General features: G+C 52.6%; 1 protein-coding gene across 1 annotated transcript in view; it reads left to right on the plus strand.

Annotated features, from left to right (window-relative positions):
- Nucleotides 1439-26349, plus strand: part of VWA5B1 (von Willebrand factor A domain containing 5B1) — a 47023-nt gene continuing 22112 nt past the window's right edge. Inside the window, exons 1-11 of the mRNA XM_018066230.1 lie at nucleotides 1439-1591; nucleotides 3759-3928; nucleotides 5156-5421; nucleotides 9432-9577; nucleotides 10455-10586; nucleotides 11160-11284; nucleotides 15377-15553; nucleotides 20378-20488; nucleotides 22561-22763; nucleotides 23678-23792; nucleotides 25236-25421. Of these exons, the coding sequence (XP_017921719.1) occupies nucleotides 1453-1591; nucleotides 3759-3928; nucleotides 5156-5421; nucleotides 9432-9577; nucleotides 10455-10586; nucleotides 11160-11284; nucleotides 15377-15553; nucleotides 20378-20488; nucleotides 22561-22763; nucleotides 23678-23792; nucleotides 25236-25421 (1770 nt within the window). The 5' untranslated portion in view covers nucleotides 1439-1452. The remainder of the gene's footprint in view (nucleotides 1592-3758; nucleotides 3929-5155; nucleotides 5422-9431; nucleotides 9578-10454; nucleotides 10587-11159; nucleotides 11285-15376; nucleotides 15554-20377; nucleotides 20489-22560; nucleotides 22764-23677; nucleotides 23793-25235; nucleotides 25422-26349) is intronic.

Raw genomic sequence — 26349 nt, forward strand, 5'->3', positions numbered from 1 at the left:
TGAGAGCTGTCTGGGCTGGAGCCACAGAGAGAACATAATTAAAACGATACTCCTGGGCTAGCAGAGAGGGTGGGAGCACCTGAGGATCCTTGCTTGGGCACTCATGGAGGATGTAAAGGCACAGAGTACCCTTCTCAGAGAAAAGACAGGGTCATCAGCAGTCACAGAACAGCCTTGCAAATAAACGGCAACAGGCTACCAGCCCACTGCTGCTCCGCCTGGCGCATCCATCACCCAGAAGAAGACCCAAAAAGGACCTCAAGTTCGTATTCCACACCCTTTGGTCAGCTTCTCTTCCTGCTCCTGCCCCCACCTCTCAAAGGCAGGTGATTGCTTGGGAGGGTCTCAGGAACCTCATAGAGAATCGGCACCCTACCCTGAAATGCGCTCTGAAGTCGCTGGTGCTGGCGCGATGACAGGCATCTTTTTGCTGTTCCTGGCTGTGCTGGGTCTTCTTTGCTGCCCACGGGCTTTCTCTATCTGCAGCGAGGGCTGGCTTCCTCTTCGGTGCAGTTTGCAGGCTTCTCACTGCGGCGGCTTCTCTAGTAGTGGAGCAGGAGCCGTCGAGCAGGGGGGCATCAGTAAAATTGTGGCCCATGGGCTTGGTTGTTCCCCAGCACGTGGGATCTTCCTGGCCCAGAGATGGAACCTGTGTCCCCGGTATTGGCAGGCAGATTCTTAACCGCTGGACCACCAGGGAAGTTCCCAACCATGCTTTTACTTATTCAGTCAGCACTTAGGATGCCGTGCAAAGCAACAATAAACCAGGAGCGTGCTCTCCAAGGGGGTGATGCTTCTGCTGCTTAGCCCCTCAGTCGAGGCCGACTCTTTGCAGCCCTGTGGACTGTGGCCCGCCACGCTCCTCTGTCCACGGGATTCTCCAGGCAAGAATCCTGGAGTGGCTTGCCATTTCCTTCTCCTAAAGGGGATGATAGACGTGGATAACGTAATCTCATGGAGACAGGATGGATCCCGACAGATGGAAGGAGAGAAGCTAGGCTCTGTGAGAAGGCTCGGGTGGACTGGCTTCCCTGCAAAGGGGGCCCTGAGTTGACACCTAAGGGCAGTGGGCGGTGGCTCGTTTATTTTGGCTCACGGGCTGAGCCTTGCAGGTAGAGTGTGGCAAGGACAGAGGTTTGAGAGCACACAGGTTACACCTAGGGATGAGGTGGGAGCTGGGGGACCCACAACGTGCATCCAGCCAGGCTTCATGTCTGCAGGCCTCAGTTCCTCTACTGTGAGGTGAAAACAGAGGGCGTAATCACGCCTTCTCTTCTGAGGGTGGTCGAGCGTCATTGCGGGAAGTGGTTGGGGGGAAATGGAGAGAATGACGCTCTGCTTGTCCGTGGAGGCTGAAGGGGGGGAACTGAGCCGAGCGGCATCGGAGGGGGCCTTTCCGCGCTTCTTGCCTTGCCACCTCTTGCAGGTCCTGAAGGCCTAGTAGCCTGCGAGATGCCGGGTCTGCTGAACCAGATCACAGGGGCGGCCCTGCCCCTCACCTCGTCCGACGTCACCTCCTTCGTCAGCGGTTATGCTCTGGGGCTCACCGCTTCCCTCACCTATGGCAACCTGGAAGCCCAGCCTTTCCAGGGTAAGGGTCCCTGCAGGCACTTCCCCAGGGCCACAGGTATGCTGAATACCCCATCCTGACACTCATCAGCCAACTGACATCAGACAAGTCACATCACCTTTCTGAGCCTCGGTTTACCCACCTGCAAAGTAGGAATACCATTTCTGCCCAACAGGTCTTAAAGCTGGGGGCAAGTCATGTCAGGATTTGAACCCAGGTTTGGGCTCCACCCCAGCCCTGTCCCAGACCTACTGATGTCCACAAATCACGCCCACCAGTCAGATAGTCAGTTCTCCACATCCCCCAGGGAGTCTCACAGGAGGAGAGGTATCCGGACTCACTGGAGGCCAGGAGCTCCCAGTGCTAAGCGTGGCTCTTGTCCCCATGACCTTGGGGAAGCTGCGGTCCTTCTCGACATCAGGATGCTCCCGTGTTTGTCTGGATGCCAGGGTTTGAGGGAGAAGCAGATGAGGTAATGCGTGAGGAAGGGCAGCATGGAATGGAAAACAGTCTGCGAATGTGAGTCATCAGTGTTCGGCAGTCAGGAGTGTGTACCGACGTTCCCCTGCGAGAGCTGTTTGTAAATTGCGCTCTTGTCTTTGCATGTAAGGAAGGGAGTTACCGGAAGCCTGGCCAGGAAGGTCCTGTATAAATGATAGTTACGCTTCACATCCCTTCTCATCCACAGTGATGGGGGCCTCCTGACTCCCAAACTTCACCTCTTGGGGCACCAACCCTCCAACCTGACCTGAGTGTCTGAAATCCTTTGAGTTCCCAAAAGAAACCTACAAGGGAAACTTTCCTCCCCACAGAAATCTTCCAGGCAGAACAAAGATCCGGTCCCTCTGTTTCAGGAAACCTACAGAGGCTAGCTTAACGTGAGGCTGATGGGGAACCGAAGAGACTATATTACTTGAACAGCTGTGAGACAGCCCTTTAGCTTTCCATGTGCAGGAAAACCAGTGCCCCCATTTTACAGATGAGGAGACTGAGGCTCAGAGGGATGGGAAACTGGGATTTATGGAGAGCTCGCCATGGTCCTGGCACTGTGCTGCCCCCGGGTTAGCGGGCTGATTAAATGAGATAAGACCTCGGTCCTCCGAGCGTGCTCCCCCAGCCATCAGCATCACCCAGAGCTGGTTGGAAATGCAGAATCTTGGGCCCTGCCCCAGAGCTACTAAATCAGAATCTGCGTTTTAACCAGACCCGCTCCCTCCCCCAGGTGACTCATGTTTTCTCAAAGTGTAAGAAGCGCGGCACTGAGGCATGAAAACGCAGGACACACACCGTGGGGGATGGAGTAACCGGTGGGCATTCCTCCCAGTTTCATAAGGACCCTGAGTTTGACTCCACCATCCCCAATTTCAGACGGGGCTCTGAGGTTTCGAGATGCTGAATGTCACCAGACTGGGGCAGCGGGCAGGGCTCAGATTAGAACCCTAGTCCTCTTCCTCCGAAGACCAGCTCCTGGGCACCACGGGTGATAATGCACCACACAGAAGTGTCTTGTTAGGCCCACACAACAGGTCACATAGAAATCCAGATTGCCGCTCTCTCTTGAGAAATCAGAAACCCTGGCCACACCAGCGGAGCCAGAAGGATGGCGGAATCTAAAACCTAGGATGAAGGTGGAGGCAGATGCTCTGGGGAGGGGGTGGTCAGGACATTTCTCAGAGGCCCAGGGCCCACACACGCATCCGCATGGGCGCCCCCTTCTCCCAAAGACGCAGCAGAGACCAGCCCCAGGCCAGGGCCACCGGGGGCGAATCTTGGCGCCCGCCCCGCGGTGAGTGCAGCTCCTGAAGCGGGTGGATGAGGCTGCCTGTTTTAGAGGTTCGGTCTCTTCATTCTCTTTTCTACTCCCTGGGGCCGCGAGGGTGGGGCAGGTGGGCAGAGTACTGGGTGGCTGTGGTGAGCTTGCAGCTCGGCGCAGAGTGAGAGGTGGCTGGGACGGGGGAGCAGCGTCCCTTTACTCCCCCGCCACTGATGCGGAGCCTGCCGCTCTATGTGTCCTGTCCAGCCCCAGAGTCGGGGGGCGCCCAGCTCAAGGCCCCTAGGGAGCCCTCTAAGCGGCATGAATGCCACGGTGCCCTCACACGGCAGGCCAGGGGCTCTGGTTCCATGCCAGGGGGGCGGGCATGCCGAGCGGTGCTGGGTCACCCCATGACCCTGGGCCCTGCTCTGCCAGGCCTCTTCGTGTACCCCCTGGACGAGTACACCACGGTGATCGGCTTTGAGGCGGTCATCGGGGACCGCGTTGTGACGGTACAGATCAAGGACAAAGCCAAAATAGAGGGCGGCCACTTTGAGGCTACGGGCATTCGAGCTGCGACCGTCACAGGTAAGAGGGCTGGAGGGGCTGTGGCAGGGCCTGGGCATGGCTGGAGTCTCGCCAGACCGAAAGGGGAGCAGTGGGATCGCGTAGAGAGAGCACTGTGCTAGGAGTCGGGAATCCTGTGTGACCGTGGCCCAGTAATTAACCTCTCTGAACTTCACCTTACTGTCTGTAAAACAGGCAATTGTCTCTCCTCTCACTTGGAAAGAGTGGTAAGGGTCAAAGAGCCAAGCGAAGGGTATTTAAGACATCTCTAACAACCAGAAAAGCACATTATCATTTAAGCTCAGAGGCTGTAGAATGAGGCATACCGGGATTTGACTGCCAGTCCTGTTGCTTGCAAGGTTAGATAAGAAATGAAGACTTGTTTTGTAAAATGTAACTAATAATCCATTGAAATCTCAACAAAGAGCGTGCAGAACGCTCATCACTGTCACTGATGCAGAGTCGGTACTCACACAACGGCCATGGGTTCCTGCTGTGGAGGGTACTGAGGCTCAGAGGGGGAGTGCCCAGCCCAAGGTCACAGAGCATGTTAGTGGCAGAGCCAAGGCTTGCGTCCAGACCAAGGATCATAAGATATAAAAGATTCTCACTATTGGATCTGTGATGGAAATGAAGTTTCTTCACCTGACCATCGATGTTCAAGAATCTTTGAACACCCATGCTGTGTAAGATGTAAAGTTGCCCCCCAAGAGTTTAGGACTCACCGCAGCCTGGGAGAATAGCCCGGGCATGCCAGGGAGTGACTGCGAGAGGAAGTTGAACATGGCCATGCCCAAAACGGTCCAGGTCATGTCAGAGGAGGAAAAGAAGGGGCCACATTGGGACCAGGGAGGTTTTCGTGGAGGGGTTGGATGGGTGGATAAGATGGGCTAAGAAATAACGAGGGGTGGGCCTTTCAGATGAAAAGAAACAGCACGGATTCTGAGGGAGGCGAGACGTTCCAGTGTAAATCCTAGGGGCACATAGTCTGAAGATGGAGATGCGACCCTCCATCGGGGTGAGTGGGTCCCAGCCTCCCACTCCCGGCAGCGCACAGTGCAAAGTACACAGGCCTGGCGCCAGGCCCACGCAGGTGCAGATCCTGGTTCAAGAAATTCGTTCTTTGTTGAATAACTTGAACTCATTACACCCCCAGGCTGAGCCTCAGTTTCCCATCAGCGCACAAGCTAACCCAACACGCAGCAAGCTTGGAGGGGATGAGAGAGAAGGGGCTCATGGCCCCTGACTCCAGGCCTGGCACGTAGGGACCACTCTGCAAACGTTCCATTATCCCTCCCTCCTGCCAACCAGGCAAGGTGGCTCTGGATGAGGATTTGGAGCGGATCCTCTTTGTGGTCAACCTGGGGACCATCGCCCCGATGGAGAACGTCACCGTGTTCGTCAGCACCTCCTCGGAGCTCCCGACGCTGCCCAGCGGGGCTGTGCGGGTCCAGCTGCCTGCTGTCTGTGCCCCGACCGTGCCCCCGTTCTGCACGGAGAGCACCGGCTCCCCCAGCCAGCAGGTCCACGGGTGAGGAGCCCTGCCAGATAAGGCCAGGGTCACGGAGTGGGGGGTCAAGGTGTGGGGGAAGAGAAAGGATATGCGGAGATGCTAAGCTCTGTAGCTGCCACCTCTCGAAGACTGTCAAAGAATCTCCCTGAAATACTGATCAGAAGTGTTGGAATTGAGGTCAGAATATCCAGGCTTTATGCTTTAATGCACTCAAGAGGCATTTTTGGAGCACCTACTATGTGCTAGTGGAGAAGGAAATGGCAACCCATTCCAGTATTCTCGCTTGGAGAGTCCCAGGGACAGAGGAGACTGGCGGGCTGCAGTCCATGGGGTCCCACAGCGTCAGACACGACTGACACGGCTTAGCACGTGCGACGTGCTAGACACTGGGGGCTGTTAGGAGCACAGAGGGCACAAACGCACACGGTTCCTGACCTTTTCGGAACTTGGTGGGAGAGATCATTATCCAGCCGATAACACAACTAATGTGAACTGTTTGTGAACTTGCACACATAATCAATTATGCGAAAGTGCAATGGAAGAGACATTCATTGGCTAAGAATATAAAAGAGGGACCCAACCCCTGGCGGTCCAGGGGCCAGGTCAGTTTTCTCGGAGGAGTGAAATGTCAGCTGAGGGCTGAGCCAGGAGGCAGACAGATGAGGCACAGGGAGAAACGTCCCTAGAGGTGGGACGGCAGGGGCAGAGACCCTGAGGCAGCAGGGACGGGGCCCGAGAGAGGAACTGAGGCACAGGCGATACGAGATGAGGCTGCAGAGATACAGGACACCCTGCAGCCCTGGCCAGCTCTGCATTGCTCCCCAGAGCAATAAGGAGCCACTAACAACGGTTTTCAACAGGGTCAGGTAGGACGTTGCAGCGGTTTCTCTGCACTCTCCCCGGCGGTGGGGAGGAGGGCAAAGGGGGTCACAGCCTGAGGCACCTGCAGCTGAGATCAGGGATCTTCCTATTTCCCCACCTGTGGACCTGGGGGACCAGCGCCTCCTCCACAGGGAGAGAGGAAGCCCGGTTTAAGAGGCCTGCTGCGTACGGGAGATATCTTTTGAGGCAGCTTATCATTTGGTCTCCCCTGGTGGCACAGCGGTAAAGAACCCGCCTGCCAATGCAGGAGACGTGGGTTCAATCCCTGGGTCAGGAAGATCCCCTGGAGGAGGAAATGGCAACCCACTCCAGCATTCTTGCCTGGGAAATCCCATGGACAGGGGAATCTGGCGGGTTACAGTCCATGGGGTAGCAAAGAGTCAGACATGATTTGGTGACTGAACAACAAACTCCTTAACTCCCCCTCCCCTACTCTTGTCCTGAATCTTTGAGTCAAGTTGAAATCTGGGAAGATATAAACACTGTACATATCCAGGAGTTTCATACACATACTCTGCAGGGCTCTGGGGACAGCTGGGAGCACGTGCCCACTGGGTCACAGAGGACAATGTCAACAGACTCCTAGACACCACAGGTTAAAGGGATGATCCATGACTAGGCTGGGAAAGGGGAGGAGGAGAAGGGGATGACAGAGGATGAGATGGCTAGATGGCATCACCAACTCAATGGACATGAGTTTGAGCAAGTTCCGGGAGTTGGTGATGGACAGGGAGGCCTGGTACACGCTGCAGTCCATGGGGCTGCAAAGAGTCGGACACGACAGAGCGACTGAACTGAACTGATGGCCAGGCTGGCGGGGAGAGATTACTGCAGCCTCCCATAAGGGGCCAGCCTGGAGGGCGCGCCTCAGTCATTCCACAAATAGCAATTAAACACTCAACGTGGGACGGGACTGAGCACACACATGGGTCAGGCACTGTTTCGGGTGCTGGAAATACAACAGTAAACCAGAGAGGCAAGGTCCCTGCCCTTAAGGAGCTAGCATGCTAATGGAGGAGACAGACAATAAAGAAATAAGCTCATACATATGTCATATGTTAGGTGATGAGTTCTATGGAGACAAACGCTACTGAGGCTGGAGAGGGACAGATGCGGCAGGTGCTCGTTAGAAGAGACAGGGCTTAGGCACCATCTGAGAGCTGGATCATAAAGAAAGCTGAGCGCCGAAGAACTGATGCTTCTGAACTGTGGTGTTGAAGACTCCTGAGAGTCCCTTGGACTGCAAGGAGATCCAACCTAGTCCATCCTAAAGGAGATCAGTCCTGGGTGTTCACTGGAAGGACTGATGCTGAAGCTGAAACTCCAGTACTTTGGCCACCTGAAGGGAAGAGTTGGCTAATTGAAAAGACTGATGCTATAAAGACTGAGGGCAGGAGGAGAAGGGGGCGACTGAAGGTGACATGGTTGGATGGCATCACTGACTTGACAGACATGAGTTTGAGTAAGCTCCAGGAGTTGGTGATGGACAGGGAGGTCTGGCGTGCTGCAGTCCACAGGGTCGCAAAGAGTCGGACACAACTGAGCAACTGAGCTGAACTGAAGCAACATCTGAGGCCTGATCTGAATGAAGGGAGCCAGCCATGGAAATCATCTGGAGAAGAACATTCTGAGCCGGGAGTAGAGCAGGCAGGAAGGGCAAAGGCCCTGAGGCAGCGCCAGGCCTGGTGTGTTTGAAGAGCAGCAGGAAGGCGCGTATGAACATCGCAAACGGGGGAGGAGTGTCAGAGTCAGATCATGGAGGGCCTCGAAGTCTAGGGTGAGGACACTCGCCGGCACAACAGAGAAGCTGCTGGCACCAGCCAGTGCCGGGCCAGGGGACACAGCTCGTGGGTCAGCTGTGCAAACGCTGCCATAGTGCGTTGTAAATGCAAGCCTGGAACATTTGAGAGGCAGGACCTAGCAGAGCTGGGGACATTCAGACCTCAGTGGATCAAGGAACAAGATGCGTGGGAGTGTACAGCTCCCCTGAGGCGGCCCTGATAAATTTTTGATCCCTGCCCACTCCAGCAGGAAAGAGTTAACAGAGGCACCCTTGGGACTGCGGGGGCTGCAGACACCTGCCTGCATCAAATTCCAAGGAAACAGTGGCTTAGATAGAGTGATATGAGAAAAAGTAAGAAAAATAGGCCATACCAAATGTTAGTGAGGGTGAGGAGGGAAACTCTCGTTCACTGCCGGAAGTGAACACGGGCCCAGCCACCTTGCAAAGTAATCTGGCGGTATTTGATGTGTGCGCTTTGACCCAGGGATCCCAGAGAAATCCTTCCATACATCCAGAAAGGGCACACAGACGAGGATCTTCTTGGGGGTGGCCTGTGGACGCAGCAAGGTGGAGGCAGGAAGAAACCAGGGCAATATAACAGAGGCCCTCAGGTCGTACCATTGTTGTTGTCTACTCACTAAGTCACATCCGACTTTTTGCGACCCGGTGGACTGTAGCCTGCCAGACTCCTGTGTCCATAGGATTTCCCAGGCAAGAATACTAGAGCGGGTTGCTGTTTCCTCCTCCAGGGGATCTTCCCCACCCAGGGATCGAACCGAGTCTCCTGAATCGGCAGTCAAATTCTTTACGGATGAGCCACCAGGGAAACAAGCTGAATCACAGCAGCAGCAAAGACTTTGGTTTTCAGACCTTTAAAACACAGCATTGGGTGGAAAAAAAAGGGAAGCCACTGAATGAGATTCCTAACACAATGCCATTTTTTCGACCAAATGTCATGGTGTCTCTTACAATGCTCTGTGCATATTCAGAACAAAAACCTCAGAGGGCAAGGCCGTGGAAGGGAGGGAAATAGAGCGGGATGAGAGCCCGGGTGAGGGACAACAGACAGAGGGCCAGATGACTTTGCTAAGCACTCACGAGAGACAGCTGTGTCATCATGATCCCTATGCAACGAGAAAACCAAGACTCAGAGGAGGAGTGGCTCAGGCAGGGGTCCCCAGCTCCCAGAGGCAGAGCAGGGATTCCAGACGTGATGCGACGCTATGTAAACTGTCCCACGGCCGAGTCCGAGAGACCCGGGTGAGGATGTACGCTCTGCCAAGTGCGAGTGTGGGAACTGAGGCCAGTGCTCCCATCTTGCTGAGTCTCCTCCCCCCTCCCCTCCTCCCGGCCTCCTTCCCAGCAGAGACAAGCACTGCTTTGGCAGCCAGGCCCTGGACTCCTGGAATAGACTATGCCTGTCGACTCTCCTGGACACCGACGTGTCCAACCCCATGGAATATGAGTTCAACTTCCAGCTGGAGATTCGTGGGCCCTGCCTGCTTGCAGGTGAGCGGAGCTGCCTAGACCCCAATGGGGCTGGAAAGCAGATTCCAGGTTCCGGGGTGGGGAGAGGAAGAGAAGGAGGGAAAGCTGGCCGGCCCAGGTGGATGACAGCCTGCGGCCAACCTACCACCCGAAAGGACACTTTCCCAAGGACAGATTTCAAGACTGGCCCCACCACCCCCCACAATGGCTTCCCTGGGGAAATGTCCACAAGGGCCTAGCAGTCCAAAGTCCGAAGTCGGAGGTCCATGGTCCTCTCCAGGAGGCCACAGTCACAGAGATGCTTCTCGGGTCCTCCCCTGGGGTGGAGGTGGGGGTCCTCTCAGTGGGGTAACTTTCCAAATCCAGCCACCTAGATCCCACCCTAGAGCTTCTGATGATGACACTGGTCTGGAGTGAGAGCTCTGGGCACCGGAAACATTGAAAAGCTCCCAGGTGATTCTAACTGGGAGCCAGAGTCAGGCACCCCTGTTCTGATGGTTCCCCTCCCCTTCCCAGTCAAGGTTTTAAAAGAAGGTGGTTTCAGTCCATGAGTGTTCTCCCAGAGCAAGCCGACATCCCAACACGAGAGGCGTTTATGGAGTACCCTCTGATGGAGCATGAAGCTCCTTTTGTCTCTGTGGCCTGAGAGGAAGCCAACCCTTTAACCCGCACTGGGTCCCGGGGTCAGGGCAGGAGAGGTTATCCAACCTAGCTAAGCTCCCAATTTGCAGACGGGGAGACTGAGAAGGGCTGTCCACAGTTTCTCACACCAGCAGGCCAGGAGCCCCTGACGGGGCTGGAGTGGCAGTCACCTCCGGCCTGGGTCTCCCGGTCCCCCCACCAAGCCCCTCTCTCTCTGGGGACCCCTGAACCTATCCCATTTTTCTGCTCCACTCAGGGGTGGAGAGTCCCACCCACGAGATCCGAGCTGACGCCGCCCCTTCCGCAAGCTCGGCCGAGAGCATCATTGTCACCCTGGCCAACAGGCACACCTTCGACCGGCCCGTGGAGATCCTCATCCACCCCAGCGGTACAGTGCACCCAGCAGGGGCCCCCGAGGCTGCCGGTGGGAGGGAGGAGGTGCTGATCCCAGAGCACACAGACAGCTGCCCCCCTCCGCCCCATGGCCAGGGAGAGGGTAGGCTATGTGGCAGAGGAGAGGAGACCAACTAATCGCTTCTGTGTCAACACGGCTCTAGTTGGCAGAGTTGAGTGTCTCCTGCCCCATTTCAGCTCCTGAGGCCCCACTGTCTCATCCACCCATCAGTGCACTTTGCTCTCAGGCCAGCTGAACACCTAAGCTTGGTGAGACCCCAACAGTTCTGAACCCCCAGGGAGCAACTCTTTTATCTCTTTAAGAATTCATAGAATGTCAAGATGCAAAAAGATTAGAGCCCAGGATCACTCCCATCTTACAGATGGGTAAAGTCGAGTCACGCACTCTCCTGACTCCCAGCTAAGGAGTCTTTTCACATGCCTCAAGCGGCCAGGGATCCCATCCCCCTCTTCCAACTGGGAGTCCTCCCCACAGTGAAGATCCCCCCGTCAACCAAGGTCCCCCGCGTTGCCCTCACGCTTGGACAGTGCCGTCTCCTCTCTGCAGAGCCCCATGTGCCGCATGTGCTGATGGAGAAAGGCGACATGACCCTGGGGGAGTTTGACCAGCACCTGAAGGGAAGAGCAGATTTCATCAAAGGGATGAAGAAGGACAGCAGCGCAGAGCGAAAGGTGAGAGCGGCTGAGCAGCGTCAGCGGTGGCAGAACCGGGGTGGCGCTGGGCCCCGGGCCTGCGCTGGGCCAGTGAGAAGCCTGGGCCCCAGGGTGGGGTGGGGTGACTCGCCGAGGTCGCACAGCGAGCTGACGACCCCACCTCCTGCCAGGCCACCTGCTCCTGGTGCCATCCAGGTGCCTGAAAGCATGAAAGTGGAAGTCGCCCAGGCGTCTCCAACCCTTTGCGACCCCTTGGACTGTACGTCCATGGGATTCTCCAGGCCAGAATACGGGAGTGGGTAGCCTTTCCCTTCTCCAGGGGATCTTCCCAACCCAGGAGTTGAACCGGGGTCTCCTGCACTGCAGGTGGATTCTTTACCAATGAGCTATCAGGGAAGCCCATCAAGGTGCCTAAGCTAGGAAAATTTTAGGCTGGTGGCAGAAACGACCTTGGTCTTCTTCAGGATAGTCTGCCCCCGAAAGGCACCCAGGCCCTATGCTGGGTGCCCTCGCAGCTCCATCTCTACTTCTGGGCCTCCCTTTACCCACCTGCTGAATGGGTCTCTTGATTTGCCTTCCTCTGGGATCATTGCTTGCTATTAGGTAAAGAATAAAGGCAGAGCCAGGGAAGCCAGAGAAACCCTCTCCCTCAGCCCGCCCCTCCCCCATGAAGTTAAAGGATAAGGGGGTCCTCAGCAGGGGCTGGGGGTGGGGAAGGGGGGTAAGAAGATGCCGAGCCTCAGCCATAAGCTACCCCCGCAGTCTCCCTCCTGCTGGAGTCACCGCGCACCGCCCTGGGTCCTGAGTGCCAAGGTAGGCTCAAGAATCAGGGCACACTGCTTTTTATCATCTCCCTTTTTAGGGGAGAAAACTGCGGCTTAGCACCCACAATAACTGGTGAGCTGGGAAAAGGGAGTTGGCTTTCGTGACACTGAGGCTAAGGACACCGCCCCGCTCACGTGGGGTGGCTGTGCTGAGTGTAAGGGCGCCTCCGGCCCCTGCTGGTCTGACGGGCAGAGGGCGGTGGAGAGGAACAGACAGGAATGTGGAGAGAACCGGCAGCTGACGTCCTTCCCTTTGGTAGAGATCCCCCCCGGAGGCCCCGGCTCGGAGGGAGATGGGGGATGGCACAGGGAAGGTACAGATGGCTCAGTGCCCACCCCCACCTTGGAGACCCTGCTGGAAACATCTGCCCTCCCAGAGGTGCCCCCAGATGAGTCAGTTGGGAGAAGAGGCTGGAGCCGGGTTCTCAGAGTAGGGGTGGCAATGCCGGGGTGCCACTGAGCTCCAAGAACTGCAGCGTGCAGCAGGGGGAGTCAGCAGTGAGTTTCCCTGCCTGCCTGCCTGCCAAGCCTTAAATCAATTAGCTCTGGGACCGCCGGAGCAAATGAGAATTAATTTGCCACCTTGGGTTGGTTATGCAAATACCCTGTATTCTCATGAGCTTCAGGGATGACAGGCATCAACCCGCAGCTGCTAAGAAGTGATGAGTTTATTGTAATTGGATAATGGCAGCTCAAGGAGACATCAGAGAATCCTGAGCCCGAGGCCCCCACCCCCGACCCTCCGAGAGGCAAAAATCAGGCTCCTGTCACTGATGTGGCCGTTGCTGCCTCGGGCTCTGTCATCTAGAGAGCCCTGTTGGGCAGTAGCTTTTGGCTAAGGACCTCCCTGTGGGAGGGGAGGACCTGATCCCTCACCAGGGAGGGAGGTGAGCACCTAGAAGCATCAATCAGGGAGAGCTGGGTGGGCTGAGCTGTCAAAAACTGTGATTTAACAAAGTGGGGGCAAATGACACAGAGGGAGACACAGATGGAGATGCAGAGAGAAGCAGAGTCCAAAGAGAGACAGGCTGAAAAATAAAAAAATGATACACAGGTCAGTAGCGGACAGAAAAGCCCAGAGATTCATCTGCTCATTTATTCACTCAACAGACAGTAAGTGCCCTGTTAGGCATCAGGCTGTGTTCTAGGCCCTGGGAAGACCGGGAGTGTCTCATCCTTTCCTCCTGGTGCTTACACTCTAGCCCAGGGAAACAGACAAGAAGCAAACAAATGAGCAAGATCAGTTAAGCAAGGACCAGGGACTGTGAAAAACCTGAAACAGGATGATAGGATAATGAGTGATGAGTCCTGGGTGCTGTTTCGCCAAGTGTTTAGAGGAAGCTTATCTCAAAACGAGACCTGGTGGATTGTGAAACCCTGGGAGAATGTACAAAGAACTGGAGGCGGAATAATGGTGATGTGCTTGGAAGACAGAAATGTGCCCCCTGTGGCCTGAAATGTGGGGTAAACACGAGGTGGACAGGCAGGCAGGGGTCAATCCATAAGGGGCTTCATGAGCCCTGGTACGGGAATGAGAGGACACTGTTGCTTAAGCAAGAGAGTAACAATGATCACACTGCCTGCTCTGTATGGAACAGATCACAGGGAGGAAAAAGGAGAGGAAGGAGGCCAGGAAGGGGCTCTTGCACAGGTCCAGGCAAAGGTCCTGAAAACAGAAAGGGACATGAAAGTATTAGTCACTCAGTCATGTCTGACTCTATGCAGCCTCGTGGACTGTAGCCGCCAGGTTCCACTGTCCATGGGATTTTCCAGGCAAGAATACTGGAGTGGGTTACCATTCCCTTCTCCAGGGGATCTTCCCGCCTCAGGAATCAGACCCAAGTCTCCTGCATTGCAGGTGGATTCTTTACCATCTGAGCCACCAGGGAAGCCCAAGTTGGGTGTTTACAGTGGGGACAGGGAAGAGGGCGCGTTCAGAAGGTGTTTGAGCTACAGAACTGGCGGTCGTCTATCGAGGGAGAAGATACACAGAATGAGGAAGAGGGCGGGGTCAAGGACGACTCCTGGGTCTTTGCTTTAAACCACTGGGCAGGTGATGATGTCATCTATTGAACTGAGGAAGGGGCCCAGACAGACTGAGAAATAGACAGAGAGACATGTACACACAGACAGTCAGAGACGGAGAAAGATGGCGTGGTGAGAGAGGGTGGCAGTGAGGATGGAGAAAACGGGATTTGGTGCAGAGATGACTGCAACAGTCAAAGACAGTTCAGTAGCGGCAGGACAAGGCCAGCTAAGAGAATCCATGCAAAGATACAGAATCGTGGTGGTATCCTTCCTTTAATGTTTCCTGAGCCCACCTTTATACCAAGCTCTACGTGGAGCCCTGGAGACGCAAGAGACTCAAGCATGGTCTGCCTTCAAGTAGCCCCCAAGTTAGAGGGGAGACAGAGAGATGAGCAAAAAACTCACAGTGTGAGAAATGCCTGGGTCCCCACGGCAAATAGCAAGAGTGGCAATGGTTGCTGTCCGGCAACAGTTACTCTGCTGAGCGGTGCCCTAGAAGTGTCGCATTTAGTCCATGCAACTCAGTGAGGTTTGTACTCTTGTCCTCATTTCATGGGCAAGGAAACTAGGTAATTAAGTCCATGTAAGATGGGGGCTGGATGGCATCACGGACTCGATGGATGTGAGTCTGAGTGAACTCCGGGAGTTGGTGATGGACAGGGAGGCCTGGCGTGCTGCAGTTCATGGGGTCGCCAAGAGTCAGACACGACTGAGCAACTGAACTGAAGATGGGGGCAGGATTTCCAAAGAGGTGAGGCTTGAAGTGCGAGTGGGAAGTCTATCCGTGGAGAGAGTCGGTAAACCAGAGAAGCCAAGGTGGGCCCGAGAGGGGCTTATCCCTGGATGTGAAGGGGAAGGAGCCGCTGCTCAGCTGAGGGCCTGCACACGCATCAGGGCCTCCCCATCTGCAGGCCGGCCCAGTTCACCCTCAGAACCACCCTGAGAAATGGGCCTTATTTGTCCCACTTTCCAAAGAAGCAACAGACCCTGAGGAGGGGCTGACCCAGCATCACATGGCTGGACAGTGATAGCTGAGGTTCAAACCCGGGGTCTTCCTGCCTCCAAAGTCCCTGTCGCTATTGCAACCTGTGAGCATCTAGCAGAAGAGCCAGGTAGGGTCCACCTGGAAGTCTTATACGCAGAGGATGAGTGGGATTCTGATCAAACTTGGAGAGTGATGGGGGCCACCAGGGTGAGCCCCCAGGAGTAGCTCTGGGCCCCTTGAATGCTCAAGTGAGAGTTCTCCTTTCTCCTCTAGACAGAAATCATCCGGAAACGCCTTCACAAGGACATCCCCCACCATTCCGTCATCATGCTCAATTTCTGCCCTGACCTCCAATCGGCCCAGCCGAACCTGAGGAAGACCCGCGGGGAGTTTATCTTCCTTGTTGACAGGAGTGGCAGTATGAGTGGGACCAACATCCAGTGCGTCAAGGTACCTTTACAAGGACCCCACCCCCAGGATCTAGGGTTCCAGGGTAACCAGCTTCTCAGCACTTTCTCCTTCCACACCTGAGCCACTTCCTTAAGTGACTCTCTCTGGCTAAGAGACATGACGAGCAATTTCTTTTTTCATCAGTTTAGACAGAGATCTCTCTGCTCAGTGATATGAGCAGAGGTTAGCTGCTGTCCATTTTCAAAGGATGAAGTCATCAGTAACTCCCCTTGGAATTCTCCACAGCTCTGTTGAGTGCCTGCTCTGGCTAAAATGCCTCACTAAGTACTCAGTGGAGAGGGATATAGAGAAGAGAGGAAGGAAATTAGCCTTTGCTAAGGACCTGCTCTGAGTCAGGCTTTGTGCAGCCACTTAATGCACAGCTTGGTGTTTAATCCAGACAGTAATCCTGTGAGGTTGGTCCAGTTGTCACCGTTTTCCAAATGGGAAAACCCATCCTGAGAGTTTCAGTAATGTACCCAAGGTCATGGTCTAAAATTAAACCCCTATCTGTCTGTCTGTTTCTACCATGTGACATCAGAGGTTCATTAGATATGGCCCCCGCCATCAAGGAATGTGTCGAATCCAGTGAAATGATTTGATTCATCTTTCCTTTTTTTTTTTTTTTTAAATGCTTAATATGTGCAAAGCCCCAGTGCCTGGAAATCCGGAAAGAGTGAAAGTGTTAATTGCTCAGTCATGTCCAGCTCTTTGCAACCTCACAGACTGTAGCCCACCAGGCTCCTCTGTCCATGGAATTCTCCAGGCAAGAATGCCAGAGTGGGTAGCCATTCCCTTCTCCAGGGGATCTTCCTGACCCAGGGATTGAACCCAGGTCTCCTGCACTGCAGGCAGATTCTTTACTGTCTGGAAAGAGTGAAGTGAAATGAAGTCGCTCAGTCGTGTCCGACTCTTTGCGACCCCGTGGACTGTAGCCCACCGGGCTCCTCAGTCCATGGGATTTTCCAGGCAAGAGTACTGGAGTGGGTTGCCATTTCCTTCTCCAGGGGATCTTCCCAACCCAGGGATAGAACCTGGGTCTCCCACATTGTAGGCAGACACTCTACTGTCTGAGCTACCAGGGAGGGCAGGTTGTAAATACAGTTCTGCCCTCAAGGAGCTCACAGTGGGGAACTCCCTGGTGGTCCAGTGGTCGGGACTCCACGCTTTCATATGGGTTTCAATCCCTGGTTGGAGGACAAAGCCCCTATACACCATTTGGCATGGCCAAACCAAACAGAAAAACCAGAAGCTCACAGTCCAGTGAGACTCATAGCCCTGCTAACCAAGCGCTCTTGGGAGTGTGGTCTTGATGCTTTGGAGAGTTCTGAAGGAGTGCAGGTGAAAGAAGAATAACCCCCCCACACACACACACACACCCAGAAGCAGCCCGTCTCCTTCAGAAGATCATTCACCTCAATTATGGCATTATCCAACTCTTCCTTGTATTTTCAGTTGCACAGATGTCTGCCTCCTTCTCTGGAATTATTCCCTTATTGAGGGGAAAGAGCAGATCTTCCTCGTCTCTCTCTCCCCATGGGGTCTAGCTCTGTGTTCGTGCATAAAGAGCCCTTGGTCGCTGTTTACTGAACTAGGTAAAGGATTACAGTGCAAGAGAGCAAGGAGTGAGGGACCAAGGAGAGGGCTCTGCTGTTGCCTGAAATTTTATCCCTCCCCCTAGCTTGTCCTTGGAGCAGCCTCTTGTTTCCAGGCAACAGGATCAGCAGGGAGTGGGGGGGGGCGGTGGGTTACGTGGGATCCATGAGGTCTCCTCAGCCTTGCCATGACTGGGTTTGCTCTTGAAGTATGACAGAGCAGTCATATGTCAGATCCAAGCTCCTGTTTGAGGCCTTTTGACACTCAGGTGCAGGACTGGTACCTTTTCCCCATCCCTGCCCACCTCCAGTCTTTTTGCCTGGAGAATCCCAGGGACGGGGGAGCCTGGTGGGCTGCCGTCTCTGGGGATGCACAGAGTTGGACACTACTGAAGCGACTTAGCAGCAGCAGCAGCTGCCCACCATCAAAGGCAGCAGCAAGATGGGGAGCTGTCCACAGTGCTAGAGTGCTGAAGCACGCATCAGGCCTGTTGGGCCATGTGTATTCCATTCCACAACTGTACCAATTTGTAAGACATCTCTTCAGTTACCTTAGAGCATCATGGGATCATATACCTAAAACATCTCTTAGAGAGCATTTAATCCTCTTTCCCCACCATTTTCCAAGTAAAGAAACTGAGTTCACAGAAGGCTAAGTGTTCTTCCAACATCACAGAGCTGGTGCAAGAACCTGAGCCTTCTGTGTCTTGACTTGGTGCTCATTTTCCTTACATTGCTGGCAGGGGATTATGCAGACTCTTCCACTAAGAAAAGCTCTCTTCTCTGACTGTTATTCTTGCTTCATAGCTCTGTGTGAAAAGCAATGCCTGGGTTGCAGGGTCACTTCTGCCACAGACTTGCTATGTGGCTTTGGACAAGTTGATTCTCAACTCTGGGCTTCGTTTATTCTTGATGAGAAGGGAGGATTCATTCAGGGAGGGCAAGCGTATGTCACACCCCATTCCATTCCCCCTCTCCCAAGCCCAGACAGACATCAGTAATTGACCATGATCTCCAATGGTTTATGATGTCCATCTTCTTTGTGAATTGTACCTTTTATCATTAAAAAATACTCATCTCTGTTTCCTATAAAAATAAAAATATAATTGACCATGACTTTTTTTTCAATGCTGAGCCTGGTCTCAATCTGTATATCCATCTCAGCTTGGTGTTCCAGGCAGTTAGTACCAGTTCAATGGAGTTTGTTAATGAGTGGAAATCCAGTTCCTGAATTAAAGACCTACTGTTAGAATTCCCTGACAATAGCTTCCTCTAGCTCTGACTCGAGTGTCAGTCCCTGTCCCCTTGGAGTGGCTCATGCTTTCTTTTCCAGGTCAGCTCAGGGAGCTCACGGTCATCCTTTCACAAATGGCTTTGTGTTGGCACAACCCATTCTGCTAAACGTGCCCCTGTTAGAAAAAGCCACAGAAATTACTCAAGCCACTGTCCCTTTCCCCATTGACAATGAGGCCATTTGGGGATTGCTTAAGTCTTTCAGTGGCCCATTAGGTTGAAGCTTCTGGAAAAGCGAGGCTTCGGGATATAAGAGAGAATAGAAATCTAAACAGTCACGCCAAAAGGCAAAGTTCAGTCAATTTAATTTCCTGCAGCTGGTCTCCTTCTTCAGCTACCAATTGCTGCCAAAAACATGGCTTTAAAAATTGTAATAGGTGTGAGCAGAGACAGTCTGTAGGGATCAGCAGAGTCTCCTGCTAGCAGCAATACACATTAGCAGCTAATGAAAAAATAAACAGATATTGACTTCTTTTGCAGAAAAACAAAATGTATTGACACAAGTAATAGAAGGAGATGGACAGAACATTGATGTTAATATTTACAAAGCAGGGTGGGAGAGGGGCTGCAGGGCTATGGAGCCTGAAAGACCATATGGTGTGAACATTGCCAGTATCTACTTGCAACTGTTTCCATCTACATTTTGGAGTATAACAGTTTGTTTCTGTGAAGCTATGCCGAGATCCCTGGGATGCCATCAATAAACTCCGTGAGGGTGGGGAAAAGCCCCTCATTCCCGAGCTCTGTGCCAAGGCAGAGACAACATGACTGAATATCTCAGTGCTGTGCTTTGAAAGCCTCAGCCCTGTTCTTAGGTTTTATGATCCAGTGCAATTCCTCAGTTTCCTCATCTGTAAAATAGAGGTATTTTTATTAATATGTATTTGACAGGGTAGGTAATAATAACCGCTTACTGAATGTTTTACTGTGTGCCATGCTGAAGTTCAGAAAAATAACCTAACTAACCCAAGGTCAAGTTAGTAAAGGTGAGATGGAAACCCAGATATGTTTAACTTCAGTGTATCTTCTTAACCACTATGCTATAATATATATTATAGAGAGGAAAAGAGATAATCTACAGTGCTTAGCACATAGTGACTGCTTGACATTGATCATTGCGTCGTATCATCGTCGTCATCGATACCAGCATCTTCCCACTTGTCACCTCCGCCTTCTCTCTGCGTCATTATTTTTAGACTACACCTTGCTGAAGGTCTCCTGGTGTTGCCTGGTCAAATAGGTTCAGACCCTTTAATGTTCACAGGCTTGGAGTCAGAGGGACACATTTGAGTCCCGGCTCCACTGATTTACAATCCAGATGCTCACAAACAAGCCACTCCCCCTCTCTGTGCCTCAGTTTTCTCTTGAATAAAATGAGGGTGATACGGTGCCTGCCTGAAAGAGTTATTGTGAAGGTTATGTGAGATAATGCACCTAAAGTACATTCTGGGCATTCAACAGATGAGCTAAAGAGACTCTTCCTAAGAATGTATCCCTAGTTCATGATAGTGCTGGGGGGGCAGTTCTGATCCAGAAGGCCCTGGATGAGAGCCAGACAGAAGCCTGCTCCGTGGCCAGCGAGACCAGGCCCTGTATCTCCCTTAGATGTCAATTTTGTTTTGGCGGAAGGGAATGCGTACTTCCGGCTTTCCTTACCGCTCAGGGTCATAGGAGGTGAAATGGAACTGGTAAGCTCTAACAGAATGGCTTTGAAACTTGCTACACGGATGAGGAGTTTTATGATGATGGCTTTGGCCCAGCCTCTGGTCAGCATCAGTGAATTTCTTGCTCTGGGGGAGGAAGCGATATCAGGTGCAGGCAGAGGGTGAAAGGTTACCTTGGAGGCTGCCTCTGTGCTGGTATGAGAACATCGCTCTGTGATGGCCAAGGGAAGAACCCCTTCTGGAAACCTAAAAGTTCCTTCCTTCCCTATTAGGATGCCATGCTGGTGGCTCTTAAGAGCCTCATGCCAAGCTGCCTCTTCAACATCATTGGGTTTGGATCCACATTTAAAACCCTCTTCCCTTCCAGTCAGACCTACAGTGAGGTAAGGAGTGGGCATGGTTGGGACCAAGAGGGGTTGGGTGGTGAGGAGCGGAGGCAAGGGAGGGAAAGGAAAGAGGAGGTAACCTTAAGGCCTGCACTCAGAGGACCCTAACCCCGTGTAGAACCTAGCTGGTGAGGCCAGGAGCAGAGAACCATAGGGGAGGCTCTCCCCTTGCAGGCCATCGCTGACCTCCCCCTCCCAAAAATAAGGAGCATGTGGGGCAAAGTATGGGTGTGCTCAGGGAGGGAGCGCAGGGATGAGGGTGCCTTAGGCCTCCCACCTGCAAGCCTCCCTCTCATAAGAATGATGGACTCACGCAAGGTTGAGTGAAGGCGTCAATGGCAAGGGGCAGAGGAGTGAACAGGCGGGCAAGGGGGCTGAGAATGGCGCTCCACACAGCTCCACACAGCCACCACTCACAACGCGCTAACTTACAGTTGCCCTTTCTTTGTTCCTCTTTAAAAATGTAAACATCCCTGGAAAAGGTTGCACATCAGATCCTGACTGCTCAGCACAGAGGAGGTTTCCTTTTCTGACGAGTGAGGCAGGAGGTGTGGCGGAAAGACCTAGTCTAGAAATCTTACGATTTCTCAAGGTTTCCAAACCACGAGGCACGGTTTAGAACAAGAAGACCTTGGCCCTAGCAGGATGTTCAGAACGGGAACATCCTAGGGGATTCCCTCGTGGCCTAGTGGTTCGGATTCTGGGTTTTCAGTGCTGTGGCCCAGGTCCCATCCCTGGTTGGAGAAGTGAGATCCCACAAGCTGTGCAGCAAGGCCAAAAAGAAGGGGGAGGGGGGTGCGTCCCTGTACAGGTCTAGACACAGGGAAGAGGGAACGGAAGGATGGAGGGATGGATGGAAGAAGGGAAAAAGGAGGGAAGAAATGAAGGGAGGGAGGGAAAGAGAAAGAGGGGGAGAAGGTGTAGGAAATGAGAAAAGAGGGACATAGGAACCCCTTTCAATTAAAAATAACTTCTTTATGGGTTTCTTCAATACAGAAATAATATATATTGATTGTCCCATGATTTTTAAATCTAGATAGCTGAAAAGAAAGATTTTTAAACCTCCTATCATTAGTCAGAAAAAAAGAGAAAAAAAAAACATTAAGAGCTTAGTATAAATCCGTTCTTGTTCTAAGCATTTGCACACATTTTCAATAAAGATAGGATTAGCCCTCCCACACTGTCTGTATAACCTATTTTTCTAACAGAACAGCCTATCCTGAGCATATGTCCAGGCCAGTAAGTATTAATCTGCAACATAATTTCAGTAGTTGCCTAGTATCTCACTGCACAGATAGACTGTGACTTATTTAACTAAACCCCTACAGCTGAGCATTTAAGTTGTCCCCATTTTTTTCTATGTAGTTATCTTTGCAGCAAAGGCCTTACATCCATCCTTAATGATTCCCTTGGAATGAATTTCTAGTCTTGCTGGTTCAAAGGGTACATATACATTCGAGGACTTTGATATATTCCATCGCTTCAAGTGTGCCTGCTGGAAGAGCTTCTTCCTGAGTGAGGATCAGGAGGGCGTGTGACATCCAGCAGGAATTTGTCCTTGCTCCGTGGCATCCATCCAATGCCAGGAACCCTTGGCCAACTGGGTCTCACAGTACTGGTCCACAAGGGCAGAAATCTGAAGCCCAGATGACGGAAATGGTTTCCTCAAAGGATCCTAGGAATTTAGTGCCACCAGTCAAGCCAGGACTCGAGTCTTAAGATTTCTAGACCACTGGTCTTTCCACCACACCTCCTGCCTCACTCATCAGAAAAGAAAACCTCCTCTGTGCTGAGCAATCAGGATCTGACGTGCTACCTTTTCCAGGGATGTTTACATTTTTAAAGAGGAAAAAAGAAAGGGCAACAGCGAGTTAATACATCGTGAGCCAGAAACGACCACCTGTTCTTCCTGCATGTGGGGCAGAAATGAAACCGGGAAGAGGAGTCAACTCCAGTGAGGGTGAACTAAAATTCAGGGCAACAAAGGACTCATCCTCCGGGTGCTGGGCGTCTCCATGCCATATGATGGCCCTGGGGACGACCTCCCTGCCCTTGACCTTTCTCTGTAGGAGAACTTGGCCATGGCCTGTGATAGCATCCAGAAAATGCGAGCTGACATGGGTGGCACCAACATCCTCTCCCCGCTCAAGTGGGTCATCCGGCAGCCAGTGCTCCGAGGCTGCCCGAGGCTTCTCTTCCTGATCACAGACGGCGCCGTCAACAACACCGGGAAGGTGCTGGAGCTGGTGCGAAACCATGCCTTCTCCACCAGGTGGGCACGTGCTGAAGGTCTAGGGCTCAGGTTTTCTGGGCTGCCCTGGGCTGGGGATGCCAGACCTGGGGTATTGTGGAAAATGCCAGAAGGAAAGGCAAGGACCCACAATTCCTCCAGTGCTTTGCTTCCAGGGTGGTGTCCAGTCCAGTTCAGTTCAGTCGCTCAGTCGTGTCCAACTCTTTGCGACCCCATGGACTGCAGCAGGCCAGGCCTCCCTGTCCATCACCATCTCCCAGACTTTATTCAAACTCATGTTCACTGAGTCTGTGACACCATCCAACCATCTCATCCTGTGTCATCCCCTTCTCCTCCCACCTTCAATCTTTCCCAGCATCAGGGTCTTTTCAAATGAATCAGCTATTCACATCAGGTGACCAAAGTACTGGAGTTTCAGCTTCAGCATTAGTCCTTCCTATGACTATTCAGGACTGGTTGGATCTCCTTGCAGTCCAAGGGACTCTCAAGAGTCTTCTGCAACACCACAGTTCAAAAGCATAAATTCTTCAGCGCTCAGCTTTCTTTATGGTCCAGCTCTCACATCCATACATGACCATTAGAAAAACCTCAGCCTTGACTAGACGGACCTTTGTTGGTGGTGTGGCTAACTTCAAAGTTTGCCTTTTCCCCACAACAGTTCAGGAAGGATAAGATGCTCACGACCTTGCATCCAGGTCGCAAAGAGCAGCCTCAGCAGAGGAAGGCCTTCCTGCTTTGGCTCTGCACTGGGGTGGGAGGTGTTGGGCTGTCCATGTGTGAATGAGTGTCCATGGATGCCCTTCTTCCTTCTCCCTCACCCTCTCCCTGAAGCCAGGGCCAGCTCAGAGATAGCTCATGATCTGCCCCTTTCCTATTAGGGGACAAAATGGCAGAGAATGTGGGAAGTACCAGTCTCTTTTCTCCCCCTCTCCCAGGTGCTATAGCTTTGGAATTGGACCCAACGTCTGCCACAGACTGGTGAAAGGGTTGGCAACTGTGTCCAAGGGCAGTGCTGAGTTCCTGGAGGAGGGGGAGCGGCTGCAACCCAAGGTAGGCAGAAGGACCTCAGTCTTTCCTGGTGCTGGAAACTCAGAAGCCCAGACTGGCCACACAGCAACTCAGTGGTGGAACTGGGATTTCACCCCAAATCTGAGCTCTCCCCTAGGCCACATTGCACCTCAGGGAGAATCACAGGTGGAGGCACAGAGTGGGCAATTTCTGGAGTTAGTGCAGGACACTGGATGCCCTTGTCTCCATCCTCTGGGTCATATGTTCCATTCATCCTGGGTGGATAGGATTGGGGCTGCCAAAGGAATCACTGCCTCTTGGATATGAGTTGTGTCTGGGGTCCTTTCTGGACATGTTCCTGATGATGATAAATGATGGCTCAGAAGAATCTAAAGGGCCCAGAAGACATCAAGGCAATTAGTCTTCTCTCCATGTCCTGCATAATTGGCACAAGTAATCCAGCCCTTAGAGAGTCTTTGTGTTGGTCCATATCCTCCAGGGACAAGAAACAAGAAAGCTGAAGAGCAAGAGGTTTCTTGAGGGATTAAAATCTGTGGGAGGGAAAAGGAAACAGGGAGGAAAACTCTTTAGTCCATGCAGATGAGGCAATTGTGAAAGGGAAGGAGGGAAACAGAATTGAGCAGGGAGAGCCTCAGATGTCAGTGCAGGTCTGGCAAGGTCTTAACCAACCCACCAGGGATCTCTGGAGCAAGAGTTGCCCGTTAGATCATCTGTGTTGGGTGGAAAGGCCAGGCACTGCTCATTTGCTGCCTGGCGGCTTCCAGGGAGTGGTGTAGTCTTGGTTTGAAAGCTGAGGCATTGCACGTGGAGACTGCCATCTAACTGCATTCCTTGCAGCAAAAGAGCACAGTCTGTCTCAAAGGGAAAATTGAAAGTGCATCTCTATGGCTGCCATACTCCCCAGATCATTTTTTTCTCCACCTTTGTAGTACACTTGAGGAAATCACTCTAGGGGATGCTAAGCCACTAAGTGCTAAACTAGCTGTCATTTGTTGAACACCTGTCTTGTGGCAGATACTTGAAATGCAGTATCCCAGGTAGTCCTCTCAACTACACTGAGAGTGGAGAATTACCAGCTCCCTTTAACAGAAAGGGACCCAGGAAGGTCTGTGGCCCAGGAAGACAAATTGACTTGCTCAAAATCACTGTTCGGTCTGTGTTTTGACACAACTTGCTGTATGCCCCTGGCTCACCATAATCCTACTTTGAGTCTTGGGGTTTTCTCACTTATAAATGCTAAGCTTAGAGGTGACAGCAAAGATCTGCTCCAGCTCTGACATCCTAGGAGCCTAAGAAGCTCAGATGCCTGTTCACCACTGAACAGGCCGCCCCAAGGTGTCTTGTCACGTCCTCTCTGCTCCTTCTCCTCCTGGTCACGCTCACATGGTCTTCATGCTCCTCATGTGTGCATATCCCCACTCACACATCCCCCCCCCCAACCTGTGTTCTGACCTTGCCCAACAGATGGTCAAATCCCTGAAGAAGGCTATGGCCCCGGTCCTGAGTGATGTGACTGTGGAGTGGGTCTTCCCTGAGACCACCGAGGTCCTGATCTCACCTGTCAGCACCAGCTCCCTCTTCCCCGGAGAACGGCTGGTGGGGTATGGCATTGTCTGTGATGCCTCTTTATACATCTCCAATCCTAGAACTGTAAGTATTTTAGAAATTCCAGGAGTCGGTGGGGGTCCAGAACCCTGCCCACAAGGCCATCCTTGGCTGGAAAGACTTTATTTGCGGCAGCCAGGAAGGCAGACTGCTGTGGGGTATAGTTGTTAGGCCATAGGCATTCAGTCAAGTGGTGGCACTGCTTAGATAAATGCTACTGTCTCAGTCTGCGGTTCTCTAGGTCCCCTGCAGCTGAAGAACTTGGGGAACATGTTTAAAATGTAGAGCCCTTGCTCCAACCCAGGTCTACTGAATAACACTTAGCAGCTAAGGCCCAAGAACATGCATTTTACATAACTGACCCAAAGTAGGCTATGGGTATATTTGATGAACAATTCAGTTCAGAACAGCATTCATGTTTCCTTCCCCTAAACACTCTAATCCAGCCATATGTCCTTAGAAGAATTTGTGTTTTACTTCTTAACATGGGTAATTCTGTTGTATGTGGTGGCAGAAGTGGGATAAAAGTGAGGAGCTTCTCAAAGGGAGGTGAAATCCTAAATGCTAAAATGTAGAAGATTGCCCGAGAAGCTATTTTCTCACTTAGCTTCCTTCTTTACTCTTTAGTAAGTCTCTCAACTCCCCTTTAAAGGATCTGTCATCTTATTTTCTTTTTAAGCCAGAGTCACAAACTAAATGCCCAGAGGGACTGGGCAGGTATAAAATAAATGAAATGAACTCGTTATAAAAATTGAAGGGGAAAATATCATGAAGGATGGCAGACATTCCTGGCAGAGAGGAAATGAGTGGTGGGGAGGAATATAGCAAACTGGATCACAGAGCTCAGCTCAGTTCAGTCACTCAGTCGTGTCCGACTCTTTGTGACCCCATGGACTGCAGCACGCCAGGCCTCCCTGTCCATCACCAACTCCTGGAGTCCACCCAAACCCATGTCCATGAAGTCGGTGATGCC

This window comes from Capra hircus, chromosome 2 (genome assembly GCF_001704415.2).
Source record: "Capra hircus breed San Clemente chromosome 2, ASM170441v1, whole genome shotgun sequence".
Classification (NCBI taxonomy): domain Eukaryota; kingdom Metazoa; phylum Chordata; class Mammalia; order Artiodactyla; family Bovidae; genus Capra; species Capra hircus.